The following is a 17393-nucleotide window of genomic DNA, read 5'->3' on the forward strand; positions in this document are numbered from 1 at the left end:
GCCCCGGGCCGCCCTAGGCTCAGGTAACCAGGGCTGGCTGAGGCTTGTGCTGCTGGCAGTGGCAGCAGCAGAGGTGTGATGGAGCATCGCCTTCCCCTGATCGCCAGGTTGCCTACTACCCCTGAGGGCTCCCGGACTGTGAGAGGGGGCAGGCCGGGCTGAGGGACCTTGAATTTTCATGCACCGGGCCTCTAGTATACATAAAATGAGTAAATGGGCATTAACTTTTTATAGGCAGAATTTCTACAATTTTTATGTCACACATCCACACCAAGATAACATAAACATAAGAATTTCAATTAAAAATGTTTACCGATTAATATGATCAGCAGTAATAGGAAGTTTTCTATATAATAAAACTAAGCCATGCCTTTGAATTTTTTTAATACTTGCTAACTTCAGAGTGATGCATCAGAATATAGAAAGGCAGTAAGGACTTTTTCTTAAGCTGTATTTTACATCTTTATTAAAAATTTAATTTTCCTCCAGTGTAATATGTTTTGAGATGGGTCTAAAGTCTTTCCAGGGATATGGGACTGCTTGGTTTAGCAATATATCATCAATACATCAAATTTCACAGTGAAGTGTGTTGCATATGATCATGGAAGACTTTCTAACTTCTTAAAGGTTAAATAGGTTCTGGTGTCAATTCCATGTGGAAGAAAGTGGGGATTCCCAACACCACCAAGCAATTCTCCAGACACCAGCTGGGTGTCCTTCAATTCAACCCAATTTTGACACTATCTCCCCAGAGATAGCATCAGATACCACAGGTTGAGGACTCAGTCCTGCAAGGCTGCCCCCTCACCCCAGCTCCTACTTCAGATACAAGTTGCAAGCCCAGGTTCCCAAGACCCTCTCCTTGGGTTTCAACTAATTTGACAGAGTGGATCACAGAAAACTCAGAGAAACACTTAACTTACTAGACCACCAGTTTATTATAAAAGGATATAACTCAGGTCAGCCCAGGTTAGAGGTGCAAAGGGCAAGGTATGGGGAAAGGGCAGAGGCATCCATGGTCTCTTCTGGTTCACAACTCTCCTCAATCGCCATGTGTTCACCAACATTGAAGCTCTCTGAACCACATACTTTGGGGTTTTGAGGAAGCTTCATTACAGAGGCATGATTGATTACACCATTGGCCATTGGGGATTGAACTCAATCTCCAGCTCCTCTCCCCTCCCCGGAGGTGGGAGGGTGAAACTGAAAGTTCCAACCCTCTAATCACATGGTTGGCATTGCTGGCCATCAGCCCCCCTCTTTAAGTGAGTTCCAAAACCCTCCCTCTCAACCTAACAAAAGACACTTTTGTTGCTCTCATGACAGGAAATTCTTAAGGTTTTAGGAGCTCCGTGCTAGAAACAGGAGGAATACCAAATATATATTTCTTATTATAGAGCACAATATCACAGAGGTTATAATTTAAATCATGTCAATCCTTGTGATAGGTTATACTATTTTGGTACATGTATTTAAAAGACAAAAAAGATAAGATTTTTAAGAGTATTTTCAAATATGCATACCTGGGAAGGAACATTTTTTGGAGGTTCTATACGAATGCTTGGATCCCATTCTCCAGGAGGGAGAACAGTAACCTGATCCAGAAATTCATCAATTCCTGATACCAAGTCATTTCGATCTTTAGCTTTGTAAGCAACATCATGAAATACCTATAAGAAGGAAAATAAATACCATTTATAGATTTTAAAAGTTATAAAATATTAATGAGTTCAGTGTTTTCATTTCCCAGTTACTTCATATGAGATTACAGAATTTGAAAAAATGGATGTTTTTCATGTAAAATGTTATAATTTAGTTTTATGTATTTAGGCCCACAGATATATATTTTTCTTAGAATGCTAGAATGAATGTCAAAATTTCTGGAGGCTAGAATAAAGGGAAGGGGAAGGAGGATGGAAGGGATGGGACTAAAATTCTGCCACCCTGAAGCTGCTTTTGGGGGGATATTGACTTTGAGCTATATATTAAGAAACAAATTACTCAATGAAACTTTTATTCTTCCCCCTTTCCTGCCCAAGAGATTCAGAGAGAGAAACTTGCTTCAGGAAGAAGATCTTAGGATACCACCTTAGCCTATTTTGAATTAAGTATGGTGAACAAGAAGGCTTTAGCCAGGTGCCTATTAGCTAGATATCCCTGTGTCCCTTTGCTTTTGAGTCACCAAGCAAGGATTTTCTTGCCATGTGTGTTTCGGTATTCCTCAACTACCTGACAATAGCCCATTTTCATTTCTGAAATCTAATTCCCTGCTCTCCCCAAAAAATGTCTTGGACACCCAATGTTGCCTCATTGTCTTCGGAATTTTCATGCCTCTGTGAATTCCCTATGCCCATAGTAAAATCTTATTCTCTCTTGTTCATGAATCTCTGTTAATTTGGTTATTAGCCCAGCCTAGAAGAACTTAGGAGGTGGGAAGAAAAGTATTAATATTTTTTAGTACCACAGAAGGAAGCTAATTAAGCTGGAATTAATGATTCAAGCTTGGCAAAGGTTATTTATATGTGGTAAATCAAACTTTCTGAAAGACCTCTTTGCTTAAAAATAGAGATGAAAATGTATAGACTAATTAAAAATTTTAGCAATATTTATACCTTGGCATATATGAACTAATTTAAAAGGTTAATTTTGTTACAATTATTAAATAATAAGGTTATAAAATAGGATTTTCTGATATATATCATATCTGTACGGTTCAGAAAGTATATTTCCATTTAAAGTATGAGTTACATTTACACACACAAACACACACACACACACACACACACTGTGGTAATCATTTAGGTACTGACAGATACCACAGGTCTTCTAGACACAGAGCAGGATTGCAGTCCTTGCCTTCTTCAATATTAGAATTAGGTGTTCTATTTAGGTGTACATATGTCACTTTCAAATGGTAGTTTTGAGCACTAGTGTGTGATTTGTCACATAGCCTTTTGTCTGCCATAGTGACCGAGAAAACACAGGTTGCGCTCCAGCTTCTATGGGCCTGAGTGACTATAATCAGCAGACTCTCTGCCAGTTTGTGATGGACACACAGCATGACAGAAATAAATCCTGGTTGTATTAAGCCACAGAGATTTTAGTTGGCTATTCCTGCAGCATGCCTAATCTCTTCTAACTAATACACAGAGGAATGGTATACTTAATATAAATGTGAAAAATAAATTTACCCTAAACATAATATAAATATTTCTGACACTGTTTTGCATTTTATATAATATGAAATGGAACAAATATTTGAGGTTTGGGACTATTGTATTATTCTTTATGCTAATCTATATTACAGTAACCAAACATCCCAAAATTTACAGGAAAATTGTACTTTCAAACATTCTATTCTATTTTTAGACCATTTATTTTAGCTTCTGGTTTGATGTTCTAAACTGCTGAAGTGACTCAAGATAAGGTATTGCTAAAATTACTAACACATTCAGTCTTTAATTTATTAAAAAAACTTATTGAGTCTGTTTCTATTTTGTTCTTCAGATTCTACATATAAATCAAATCGTATATGTTTGTCTAACCACTGAACACCTGAAACTAATACAAAATGATACTGAATATAAACTATAATTGAAAAATAAAATTTAAATTAAAAGAAAACAACAATAACTTATGGAACTCTGACTGAGGGCCAGACACTATGCTAAGTCTGAAGATACAAAAAGGAAAGACAGGAGTTCCCAGTACAGAAAGGAAAAACACAAATAGAGCTCAGCCAACAAATATTTATTTGAGCACCTGAAAATATCAAGGTACTAAAATGAATATATGGTAACTGCTCTTATGAAATTTACAGTTTGATCATGAATCCAATTCACCATTTTCTGAACTTTATGAATCAACATCTTAAATTTTGTTCTTAATAAGTATAATTATTCAATAGCCTTCAAAAGAATTGGATAAGCAGAATAATTTTTCCCACCTTGACTTTAAACAATAAAATATTATTTTTTCTTTTAAAAGTATTTAAATATTTTTATAGTCAATGATTTTTGATAGTCAATGTACTATTTTAATTAATATGTCCTATTATCACATCCTTTAGAGTAACTTTCTGACTTTCTGCTTCTCTATCCCACTGTTCAGAGAGTTACAAATTGCCCTAAAGCTAATCTCTAAAGTTTCAAGTCTAAATGATTCTTGTTTGAGCCTCCATTAGGTGGCTCATTAATCAAGGAAATAAATGAAAGTCCCTTCTCTGTTCTCACTCTAAATCTAAAATTTAAAAAACATGGATGTTTCTCTGTTATTCTGTATCCACTCGATTAAAAAGTTGGAAAATTACATCTTTCTATTGAGAAAATTTTGAATCCTAATTGGAAAGGGGAGGTTTAGGAAGAGAGATACTTTGACTATGTATGGACCTCCCATAATGCAATATGCTCTTCTCACCATATAACATGGCCCATGCCCCATTGATATCTTAGTGTAATCCTAATGTCTTAGATGTGGAAACATAACATGATATATATGTGCCCATGAAAGTGACAATATTTAAATTGTGGCATACAAATGACAGTATTATTTATTTGATAATACTATAAAAATTGCTAAATATTAATCAATATGGAAATACTAAAAGCAAAGTTACTGTGAGTGTTATCTCATAAAGAGTTCTACTAGAGCAGGTTTAGGTTCTCATGAAGCCCTTTTTTCACTTTCTGTCTTCTCCCGGATTTCTTCAATAAAATGTTACTCATTGTAGTGGATGGAATAGTGTCCTCTCAATATACATGTCCACCTGAATCTCAGAATGTGACCCTATCCTATATAATAAAAGCTTAATATGCAAATTGTCCCCTTGACCTAGAGTTTGACTGGGAGTTCGACCACTCGCTATGACGTGTGCTGACCACCAGGGGGCAGCATGGAACATGGAGGGTGTCGGCAGCAGATGGCAGTGGAGGCGCTGCTGCCCCGATGGGCCCCAATGAGAGCGGGACCATGTGGAATGGTGGAGCAGGTGAGTGGGCGGCACCAGGCCAAGGCGGGTGCAAGTGGGGCCCCATCGCCCCAGGAATTGCCCCACAGATGGCGACCAGCAGCGGCGGTGGGGAGTGGGGCCGCTATAGGAGCCCAATGACTCAGGTAGAGGGTGGTGCATGGGGGTCTGGGGGCCCAGGTGCTGCCCAGGGCCCAGAGGTCAGCTGAGACCTGCCCTCCATGCCAGACACTTGCGCTTCAATCACCGGCCAGGCCTAGGGACCACACCTCTGCAAAAATTTCATGCACCAAGCCTCTAGTTTGAAATAAGGGTCTTTGCAGATATAATTAAGGTAAGAATCTCAACATGAGGTCATCCTGGATTAGACTGGCTCTAAATCCAATGAGTGTCTTTATAAGAGACAGAATAGTAGATGACACACAGAGAGAAGGCCATGTGAAGATGGAGGCAAAGACTGGAATTTCACTGCCATAAGCCGTGAAATACCATGAGCTACAAGAAGCAAGAAAGACATGGAAAGATCTCCTTCAAAGCCTTCAGGGAGTGTGGCCCTGCTGATATCTTGACTTTAGACTTCTGGCCCCACAATATATGAGAAAATACATTACTCTTATTTTAATCACCTAGTTTGTGTAATTTTTTATGGCAGCCATAAAAACTAATATACTCAATAAGTTGTTCTTTTATTTCTGAACCTGATTTAAAAACAACAACAATTGATATAAAACCATAAAACATAATTTTGACAGATGTAATAGAATAATTTCTATCAAACCCCAAATACAAGTTTAAATCTTCAGATTTTGTAAGGCTAGTAAAAGTTATAGCCAATGTTAATTTGCTCTTTTTTAAAGTATCTGAAGCCATAAATTCAGTAAATACATCATTAAATTATTTAGACAAGCTTCTAATTTTGTATAGTCCCATTTGTTATTTACTACTGAATTTTGAATTTATACTCCTTCAGTGATCTTTCGCATCTGTTCTTTTTTAATAAGAAGAACAATAAAATAATAAAAATAGATTTCCATAAAGTGTTGGGGAATACAAGAACCCAGTTAAACAATGTTACATCTTGTGTTCTTGTTTTCATGATCTTACATTTTTGAGATATACACTTCTTTGTGAAGCTGATGAAAGCTTTTTTCAGTGCAAAAAAATCTACATACAAATTTCTTACACAGAAAAATGTATGTGTTGTATCAGAGGGATCACAGGCCCCTTTAAAACCATCTATAGTTCTAATGGTTCAAACACTCTCAGATTAAGAAAAACTATATACAGGCCATTGTAAAGAAAGTTTATAGATGTTGCATGGTTTTTATTATCATGTATACTATTCAGATAAACTTTCACTGGTTTTTCTTGAGACCTTAAAATTATTTTGCCTACTCCCTATGTTTCATGCAACTCTGAACATATGAACAGCCAATGAAGTGTACTCTTCAAATGGGTGAATTGTGTACCGTGTGACTTTTATCTCAATTAAGTTAACATTTTTTTAAAAATCACTTTGCCCAAAATAAGATTTGCAATGATAGTAATAATGCTGCTTGCTCTGAAAACACATATAATGTAAGGGGAATATTAATAATATATTCTAAATGTCACTAACAAATTATTGTTAGAATATGAAGTTTTAAAGTATTATATTTATGTGTGTGAACTTATTACCCCTTTTAGGAAAACTTCTCCAAAGGAAATTTTACAGTGAAAACAGAAGAAGGGGGAGTCAATACAGAGAAATCTAAGTCACAGTAAATTGTCATGATACAGGAACCCCAAAAGTTACTAGTAGTGGCCAAAAATGTTCCAAATGAACGTGAATAAATACCTCATCCGTCATTAGGGTTGCAATTGATCTGCCAATCTCATGGTACTGTTGACCCTTTCCCAGGGGTCCCAGCAGAATGAACAAAAATCTGTAATTAAGAAGAAAATAAAACAAATGTTTTATAGTAGAAATATAAAAATTATTTTAGTAGTACAGAATCACTCATCTCAAAGGAATTACTGAATATAGGGATTTCCATGTAAAATACTCTGTATTTTTTCACAGTTCATTATTATGTTGAAACATTTTATAATGCTTGTCTCTTATGCTTAAGATTCTTAAGCATTGAGAATCTGTGGTTATTTTTATTTCAGTGTTTCTCCCATTTCGTTGCTGGTAGCGCCTACACAGTTGTTAGTGAGAATTTTGAGGATTCTATAATTCTTAAGGTGATGAAAGTAAAATCTGATTAAAACGTTATGAATTGGCCCGGCAGGCGTGGCTCAGTGGTTGAGCATTGACCTATGAACCAGGAGGTCATGGTCTGATACCCGGTCAGGGCACATGCCCAGGTTGCAGGCTTAATCCCCAGTGGGGGGGGGGAGGTGCAGGAGGCAGCTGATCAATGATTCTCTTTCATCATTGATGTTTTTATCTCTTTCTCCCTCTCTCCTGTCCTCTCTGAAATCAATAAAAATATTTTTTAAAATTTTGAATTGTAAAAAAATTCACTAATAAGCAAATTGTAGAACTAGATAGAAGGGGGAAAGGTAATACAGTTGTATAAACAAATAAAGAACATATGGTCAAAAAACAATAGGTACATATAAAATGTACATCAAATAGAAAAAAAAGCTATCAAAGACCAGTTAGGCAGAAAAAGTGGGGCATTAAAGATATTAATTTCAATGCTGGAGGAATAAAAATACCAGTTGAACTGTGATATTCCATATAAATAGGCAAACTCATGATCACAACTGGAGTTTTTTAAAGAAATCAATACATGCTCTAACTTCGAAGGATGGTCAATGCTACAGGGAAAAGGTCAGTGCTGCAGGGAAATTGTGAACATTTTTAAATGCCTTATATTCTGCAATATAACTCTACAGCATTCATTTGTTAAATGATTTATGCTGTTCAGTATGAAGGTCTAATGGCTTTGTAAAGTATACAGAAATAGGTACTATAATTCTACCCTTCATTTACTTATAAACATTAGCGATTATACATGTTTTTACATGAGGCATATGTTACACAGACCTATATGGTCTGACATTAAGTTTTTGTTTCAGTTGAAACCGAGTCCAAGTCAATATCTACCATACAGAAATGTCTACTATGCATTTAAAATAGGAATAGTTTAATGTGGTAGCAGAAGCTTTATCAACTATAATGCTTTTAAGAAATTTCTTAACCTGTGTACATGTTGCTATTTTTCAGGTTTCCATTTCATGGGCTATTTATAAATTCCTAAAAGATTATTTTCTGACATTTTTACTGTGATGCTGGTATAGTCATGGTGTCTGAAGAAAGGATAATTAGGACCCTCGATGGTTATTCTATTTGTCTAACTACTCTTCTACTTTTCACCTTTCCTAGCTAATCAAGTTTTTTTAACCTCTCCCTTTACAGTGGCTCTACCATGCCCCTAATTTTTCCTCCATTGTTCTCTACACATATTTTGCTATGTCAGTATGAAATGAGGTCACCTAAATCTTGACAGTTTTCAAAGTGAGGGTACATAACCCCATTATGTCTTTACTCCTGGGAATTTTTCTTTTCTTTCATCTGAAAGACAAGAACTCTCATGGTCATAAACAGCCATCATTTGCTCAGAGTTCATCAGACACTATCTTAAATGGTGGAATAAGAATGCATGGCTTGGGAGACTAATAAAGAATGTTAAACTACTAAAATAATACTTCTGCAGTTAGTAAGTTTGACATCTTAAATGTAAATCCCAAATTACCAGAAATTCTGAATAGGTTACAGAACAGCTGTGTAGAAAAGTTGGCCTTAATTATATAGTCATATGCCACTTTAACAGCCTCAGTTCATCGTCCTCCTTTTTAAATAAAAGTAGGTATATACAAAAGTCTCGATAGCCCTCCAAAAGGATGAACTTCTTTCCGTAACCTGAATGGTAACCAGGTTCCTTCCTTAAACCAGAGTCAGGCACAGGTACTCAAACACTGAATCCCATTCCAGCTACTTGAGCTCTTCCAAAATGAGGTCTCTCCTGACTAAACTGTTCCATATTTGGGGATGTCTTAGCCATAATCAAAACACAGAGTGATGTAATCTAATGTAAAGGCCAAAGGTTCATAGAGGAAATGTTCTACAAACCACAGCATCTGTGCCTTACATCATCTTAACCTGGCCAAGGCATTCAATGCCTGGAAGAGAAGGCATACTACAGCATCTGAAACAGAGCATGACATGATCAGCCCCAGTCATTTGAAGGATGGGGCCACAGAGAGATATGAAAATAGGATCAGAGTGAAAGGCTGTCATTATATGGAAATTACATCTGATGGAGGAAAAGGTAAGAAAACAAAATCCCTGGGTGAACTGCTAGGAACCTAATGTGCTAAAGTCAACTATTTTTTCTGCATATTTTTGCCTATGGATAGTCTTATATCCCTAAAATATAAATATATTATAAACAATTATAATTCAGTTTATACTATCCCTAAATTGTTAGTTTTATGCATAGTACAAAGAGAAACAAGTTCATATAATCATATTAAATTTGTGCTTTTGATTTTGATTCAACCACAGCACCATGATGCTTCTATCAATGATTCCTCAGACTCTACGTATGGGAAGTACACTGTACCTAAGATTAAAACATACAGTACATTAAATACACAAGGGGCTATCTTAATGATGCCACTTACATGTACTTTAAAGGCCTACTTATTCAAGCATTAACCAAGCTTGAAAACTGATTTTTTTTTTTAGTTTGACCACAATCATATACAGGATCCTCGATAGCCCAAGAAAGCATTTATATAGTGGTATAGATCAGGGTATTTAGAGAAGAGGAACATGCCTAAAAGAAAACATAAACGTTTGAAAGAAAGGAGGAAAGAACAGAATAATTTTTTTAAATATTTTTTATTTATTTCAGAGAGAAAGGGAGAGGGAGAGAGAGAGAGAGAAACATCAATGATGAGAGACAATCATTGATTGGCTGTCTCCTGCACACCCCCTTCTGGGAATCGAGCCTGCAACCTGGGCATGTGGCCTTGACTGGAATCGACCTGGGACCCTCCAGTCTGCAGGTCAATGCTCTATCCATGGAGCCAAACCAGCTAGGGCAAGAACAGAATAATTTTTAAAGGATTTTTCCCCCTTCTCCACAAGCAAGAAGAAACAACAGTTTTGTGGATTCGTTTCTAGAAAAAAACTCTCAGAGTAAATTATATTTACTCTTTGTTTTTACCCACAAAAAAAATGGTTTAAGAAAAATGCAAAAGATGCTGTTATACTTTTTACCTGCTTGGGATCGGGACTTCAGCCAGTCCTTGAAGCAATACAGCTGGAGACAGCCTGACGAAAGCAACCACAGTTCGATCCAGAAACTCCAGCTCCCCAACTAGGATGTTTGAGGCCTCAGCCCCTGGAGGGATCTTTTTCATAAAATGTAGATCAACCTGCAAGCATCACAGAGCAAAATAAGATAAATCAAAATGGGAAAAAATCGCTAAATTACATCCTAGCACAGTGCCTCACATATTGTAATTCATCAATAAATATTGTATCATTTAAATAAATATAGCTAATATATGTATATAGTAAAGGTCTTTTGCCCTTTAGAAATAACTTTTTTTCTTTACTGTGTATTTTTCTAACTTGTCATCAATAAACTGAATATTCTAGTTTTTCTATTCAATATCTTTAAGAGAAACTTCTTCAGTATCAGCAATCTTGAAATATTCAGGGAGAAAAGAACATGTGCTCAATTAAATCACACTTGAGTCATGATTTAATTCACGTTTTCCAATAGATTTAAATATTTTAGGTTGCATCATCTAAATTTTGTGCATAATACATTTTAATTAATACTCAAAATACGCCTATTTCAAAAGAAATATAAACATGTTTCTCCTTACAGTGTTAATTATGACTTTAGTCTTCACCTTTATTCTATATCCTTCACATTCTATACTTAGCCTGATCATTCTTCAATTTTAATTTCTCATCAGAGAATTTAGATATGGCAGAGGAAAAAAAACAAGAATATAAATATTAACATCTGGGATGGCTGAAGAGCCATAGTTGAACTTCTGATATGAGATGTCTGTGATTGAAATGAATGCACACAACACAAAAGTGATCATTAACAAGAAGAAATGCTTAAAGGGTGAAGTCTGAGAAATGACTGTAAACTGTTTGTAAACTGTTCTTAAGAGTAAATGTTCATTTTTATGTGCAGGGCCTCAATGCAAACCAAGCAGTGATTTTAAAGTCGATTTTGCAAGGCCTGTTTCTTGTTTCTAATTCATTTGAGTTGCTTTTTATGGAAATCACTTTATAGGGAGAATAAGATTTTTATCTGCTCTAGTAATTGGTTTTATGCTCTGTGTCAATTAAATGGGGGCCAAAGATCAAAGTGGGAATAGCCAAGAGAGAGAAAAGAGTTCTGGCAAATATAGGTGAGGCAGAGATTTTTTTTAAGGGGCCAGACAGTTCTTTTACAAGTGTAATGATGGGAGAATAGCTTTGCCAAGAAATTTAAAATGAAAAATATTAGAAATTTTAGGAGTACCTTAGAAAATCTATAGCCAGACTTTAGTGACTATATTACATATGTTGCTTTCTGAAATCAAGACCTCAGCATAGCTACTTAGAAAGTTTATACTACTTCATTTATCGGTAAACAAAGGTGACACAAAACATAAAACTCATTATATGGAGTATATACTTTATCCTAAGGATTAAATATAAAAAATCTGCAATACTCCACTAAAAATATCAACTAGAACCAATGTTCTACTTTAAAGAAAAAAATAATTTAGTAAAGCAAAAGTGCCTATAAAATTATAACAAATATTAAAAATTCTAAAGTTTTAACCTATAAATATATTTCCAAATATACATTTATAAACTCATAAACCATACACATTGGGATATTATATGGTAAATATTTTATTTTACAGAAGCTAACCTTTTAATTTATAGGCAAAAATTATTTATTTACCTTATTATTAGAAAGTTGAATTTCATGAAAAGTATTATCATATTTTTGTATTTGTCTATCTAGGAGATTGCATACATTGAAAATGCTTTCAATTACTAATGCTTTATAATTTCACTATAAAGCATAAATTCTAGGGGAATAAAAGATTACACTATTAACCCAAAGTCTTTCATAGCCTAAAAGAGTAAACAATTAAATTCCCCCTCCCAATGGAAATAATAACTATACAATGTTAATACTCTAGAACAAAATTTAAAATAAAAAATAGCTTTTTAAGAAATTCATTACTTGATAAACAATATGGGTCATATTGATAATACCTGTCATAACTTTAATGAAAAGTCTAAATTCCAACTGAAAAACTTTAGATAAGCTCATTTGTTGTCTGAAAAATGCCATAGTCTTAACTATTGAAGTCTGTGCCTCAGGCAGGTGGAAATTATACAAATAACTGCTTTAAGATGCAATTTAATTGAATCAAGAAGTACACAGTATGCTAAAATAGCTTAATTATATAAAAGGAAATATATGGTCCTTACACATGATTTTATTTTTGCATTACATAATACCTAATATATTAGTTGATACCTGTAATTTAGGAAGAACATTAAATATACAGTCTTTTATTTCAGAATTAACAAATTTATTTCTTGATTTCAAACATAATAAGTTATAGTTAAATAATATATATCTGGAGTAGCCATTATATTATACTCATTACATTATATTATTCTTTATTTAAATGTTTTTATTGACTTTAGAGAGAGAGGATGGGAGAGAGATAAACATCGATGTGACAGAGAAACATCGATCAGTTCCCTCCCGGACACACCCCAACCTGGGATTGAACCCACAACTTGGGTATGAGCCATACTGGCCAGGGCCATTATATTATTTTTTTAATTTTTTTAAATTTCTTTTAATCTTTATTGTTTAAAGTATTTCATATGTCCCTGTTTTTCCCCCATTGGCTCCTTATAGCCCCATCCCCACCCCCCATTATATTATTCTTGAAGTAGTTATACTAGTATATTTGAGGGAGTATTAGATTTATAATTTCTAATTGTTATTCTATTGCAATTATATATTATATTATTCTTGAGGGCACCCCTATATTTTTGTATTTGTGTTAATATACCTTAATTCATTAAAAAATCTCATTTTGGCAATATAACTAACTACCTAATTACTATAACAAAAGGTCACATTTAAGGACCACAATTTAACCTGTAATAAAATTACAACTGCCTAAAACACCTCTGAGAAAGGAACTAGATTAAATACATCTCTAAGACAATCCTCAAGTTGACTAAAAACACTTGGAGTGAACATTTAAAAATCCTGGATTTTCAGTTCTTCTGAATAGGATCTTGAAGAAATCAAGGATTTCTTCTCTTAAGAATCAGGATTTACACCCTGTTTTTAAGTTCTCCAGACCTTTTTGCTAAGAAGAGATAGATGCTTCATTCTGGGCATTCGGTGCATAAGCTATAGGTGAGAAACAGTTATATTTCTAAGGAACAAGGTTAGACAGATCATGGTGGAACTGGAAGTGTGGTCAAGCTACACACTGACATGTGAAGGAAATACAGATGGGACTTTAGGGGAAAGTTTAAGTCTTAAGTGCATTACATGAAGTACAATAAAAGTAACAGGGATTCTCTGGGGGGAAATGGCACTGTGACACTAACCAACCAGAGATCTTGAGCAGCTCTCTTAATCTCTCTGGGATACAGCTTTCTCACCTTCTAAATGAGATTTCTGAGTTTTCCTGGAATTCAAGGATTTAATCATCTAACTCTTTATATTATGTTGCACATACTAAAGATAGATGCAGAAGAAAGTTATTTCTCTGGAAAATAATGTGAATGTTTTTTTTTGAGTCATATATATATATCCAGCCAAACGTTCAACCGTCTATATATATAACCAGCCAAACATTCAACCATCTGACTGGTAGCTATGATGCGCACTGACCACCAGGGGGCAGATGCTCAACGCAGGAGCTACCAAGCTGTGGTGACTTGGCAGCTGCAGTTCTCGGGTGATGCACCCAGAACCAGAGAGGAGGGAGTCCGATTCTGGGGTGTGTCACCCAAGAACTGCCCTCTCACAATCTGGGAACCCTCGGGGGATGTTGGAGAGCCAATTTCGTCCCAATCCCCACAGGCCAGGCCAAGGGACCCCACCGGTGCATGAATCCGTGCACTGGGCCTCTAGCCCATTGGCTCCCCACTTTGGGTCTGGCTCCCCACCGGACCTCTAGCCCATTGCAGAGGTCGTGGTCCGGCCCATACAGACACTTTTCAATTCAATTAGCTAAATGATGAGGCATGCAGGACCTACTGGCGCCCACACTGGCCCATTCACTTAATATTGATTTTTCAGTAGAGGCAGAGAATTTCACGCTATCACTCTCAGCTGGGAAACCAGCCGCAGCTTCCCTCCTTCGGGGGGGGGGGGGGGTACCAATGGGCAACCTCCTCTGGAGAGGGAAGGAGGCGAAGGAGCAGCTCAGGTAGGAAGAAGGAGGTTCCCGCTGCTACAGGACTCCACCTGGGTGGAAGGGTCTGGGTGGGAGCCTGACATTGAGCAGGGTCCTGCCTTAGGCCGACTAGATTCCAGGCTAAGTAATCCTGTTTGCTAAATAATTGCATTTTGCAGCTAAATGCCCACAAGTCGTCAGTTACCACCAAACTTAGGATAAAGTGAGATGAAAGAAGCAAGACAGATACAGAGAGAAAGTCACATAATATTGGGAGAAGAGAGGAGGGAGCCGATTCTGGGGTGCGTTACCTGAGAACTGCCCTCTCACAATCCGGGACCCCTCAGGGAATGTTGGAGAGCCAGTTTTGGCCCGATCCCCACAGACCAGGCTGAGGGACCCCACCGGTGCACAAATCTGTGCACCAGGCCTCTAGTTTGAAATAAAAGAAATGCCACCAACATTTGGGAAATACTAAAATATCCACCCTCTACATGTCAATTTAAGAAATGGAGACATAGAGTGTTTTGACACATCTGCTTTTTAAAATATTATAGGAAGCAACAACCTGACAACTTAGATTATATTCAAAAATATCCCTTAAATTAGGAAGTTTAATGGGCCTATCCATTGGAAGGGTTAAAAAATGTAGATTGAATAGATAGAATATAGGATCAAGTCACATGAAATGAATAAAGACTTTTTTACCCTTAACACCTCAAAATTCTACTGGGGTTTGGAATCTACATATTAAAATTGAAAACATTTAAATGGACAATGCCTGCTATATTCCCAGCACTCTGCCAGGCTCTCTCTATATTATTTTATTTTTACATTATTATACATAGTATTCTTATTCTTATTTTATAAACAAGAAAGCTGAAGTTCAGAGAACTCCTTTAAGATCAGATAGTTTATAAACACTAGAGTTAGGATTCCAGATCTCACGCTCTTTGTAAAAAGCCATGTCCTTTCCAAGGTCTCATGCTGGGGATGAGAGACTAAGGAATATAGAAGATGAGCACTGAATAGAGGGCTCTAGAAATTTAACTTGCCTATTAAAAAATGAAATGGACAAGTGATTGGAAATATAATAAGAAGAAAAGGATTAAAGGACAGAAAATCTATTTTTCACTCTCCTGTAGTTCTAATTGTTTGGGGGGACCTGAGGATAAGACTAGTCTCCACTTGACAAAACTCATTTTCTTTCAAATGTGAAGCATTTTCAAGGCTGCCAAAGATAGTTCAGACAACTAAAAGCAAAATGGTATGGAAATATAAAATTCAGCTTGAAAAGATTATATCCTTTTTAAAAAGTTAAAAGGTAATTTAGTTGAAAGGATAAAATTGATGATTATTATTTTTGAGAATGTTAAATATGCCCATGTTGTACTGTTAAGGCCTGCATAAATAAATAAGCAAATTCTTATGTCAGTGCATTTATTTATTTATTTATTTATTTATTTATTTATTTATTTTATTCCTCACCCAAATATGTTTTATTAATTTTTTTTTTGGGGGGGGGGAAATCGATCGATTGCCTCCCATATGTGCCCTGACCATAATCAAACCCGCAACCTGTTGGCATACAGGATGACACTCCAGTAAACTGAGCCACCCATTCAGGGCTGCCATTGCTTTTAAGATAATGTTTCAAATGAAGAATATCAGCAATTAAATGTATGGCAGTTTGCAACAATTTTATTCCAACTTGCAGATGAATGAAGATGTAATGCTTTGAAAAGATAGTTTTTGGAACGCAAATGGATTACATTTGAACTGGCTTAATGTTTGAATCACATGCCTCCATACAGTGAAATGAGCTTCGAACCATCGTGGAAACATAGCCCGAGTATGCCCTCACCTCTCTCTCTTGCTGGTGTGGAGGTCCTTTTTCATGCCTGTGTTTCATCCCACAGGGACTAGTATGCCCCTTTTGCTGGCCTCCCAGTCCCTGCACGCATAATTAACAGACTTAAACTCGTACACAGCGCTCCCACCAAGACTCCGCCAGGCACCAGAGGGAGAGCATGCACATGACTAGACCCAGACCACTTAGGCATTAGCGGAGGGATTCTGAAACAGCAACGGGGAGCTGATTGCTATTACTTTTTTCAGAACTTTACTGGTGCCTCCCATCCCCATCGCCTCCCACTGTTATAATCATTGCCAGCGCTACAGACTTCATGGGGGGAAACCACACACACACACACACACACACACACACACACACACACACACACACTGAGTTACTGCTGTTTTGATAAAGAGAATGGTTGACCCTCTTTATTTTGGGTCAGTATTGAGACTCCTCGTTGCTGTTTAAGTGCTAGTTTGCCATAGCCCACAATAGCACATGCACAATGTCAGGAATTTGCTGACTAAAATCACATTATTTTCACAGACTCATTATCTTCTTAGAATAATTTAAGTAATAATTTGAGATTGCATTTGAATTGGCTCCAATTAGCTGTATCCCTCAACAGTCCATCTTTATTATGTTTTTATTGGAAACCTTGCTCAGTTCCACCATATTCTAGAGCTTTCTTACACTAATGCCTTTCTCTGAATTACTACAATGAAATTTTATATGATTTGTTTTTCCTTAAATAAAGGAAAAATAACTTTGAAAAAACAGCAGAAATTTAAATAATAAACTTCTGTGAATTTCTCTGTGAAGTCCAGTTATTCTTTTTACTGGAAGGGATACTTTATACCAAGTGGCTCAAACCTAAAAACACTATGCCTACAATGTACACATTTGGCTGGTGAGTAAGTAAAATGCTACATATGAAATTAAACGCCAACACTATCTATAACAACATCCAGTTCTGGCTAAATAACAAGAAATGTGCATGCAAATATTATGTAGTAATTTCTAGTAATAATTCAGCAACTTACTTAAAAGAAAGGGAGAAAAGCTAACCTTGCTAAAGTCAACTCCGCTGTTTTCTCTGCT

At 36.1% G+C, this 17393-nt stretch overlaps 1 protein-coding gene across 1 annotated transcript in view; it reads right to left on the reverse strand.

Annotated features, from left to right (window-relative positions):
* Window positions 1-17393, reverse strand: part of SLC4A10 (solute carrier family 4 member 10) — a 168646-nt gene that overhangs the window by 79375 nt on the left and 71878 nt on the right. Inside the window, exons 7-11 of the mRNA XM_023743605.1 lie at window positions 17361-17391; window positions 16299-16388; window positions 10245-10402; window positions 6804-6891; window positions 1524-1670 (exon numbers count right to left, since the gene is read on the reverse strand). Coding sequence (XP_023599373.1) covers window positions 1524-1670; window positions 6804-6891; window positions 10245-10402; window positions 16299-16388; window positions 17361-17391 — 514 coding nt within the window. The remainder of the gene's footprint in view (window positions 1-1523; window positions 1671-6803; window positions 6892-10244; window positions 10403-16298; window positions 16389-17360; window positions 17392-17393) is intronic.

The sequence above is a fragment of the Myotis lucifugus genome, unplaced genomic scaffold (assembly GCF_000147115.1).
Source record: "Myotis lucifugus unplaced genomic scaffold, Myoluc2.0 scaffold_5, whole genome shotgun sequence".
Taxonomy (NCBI): Eukaryota; Metazoa; Chordata; class Mammalia; order Chiroptera; family Vespertilionidae; genus Myotis; species Myotis lucifugus.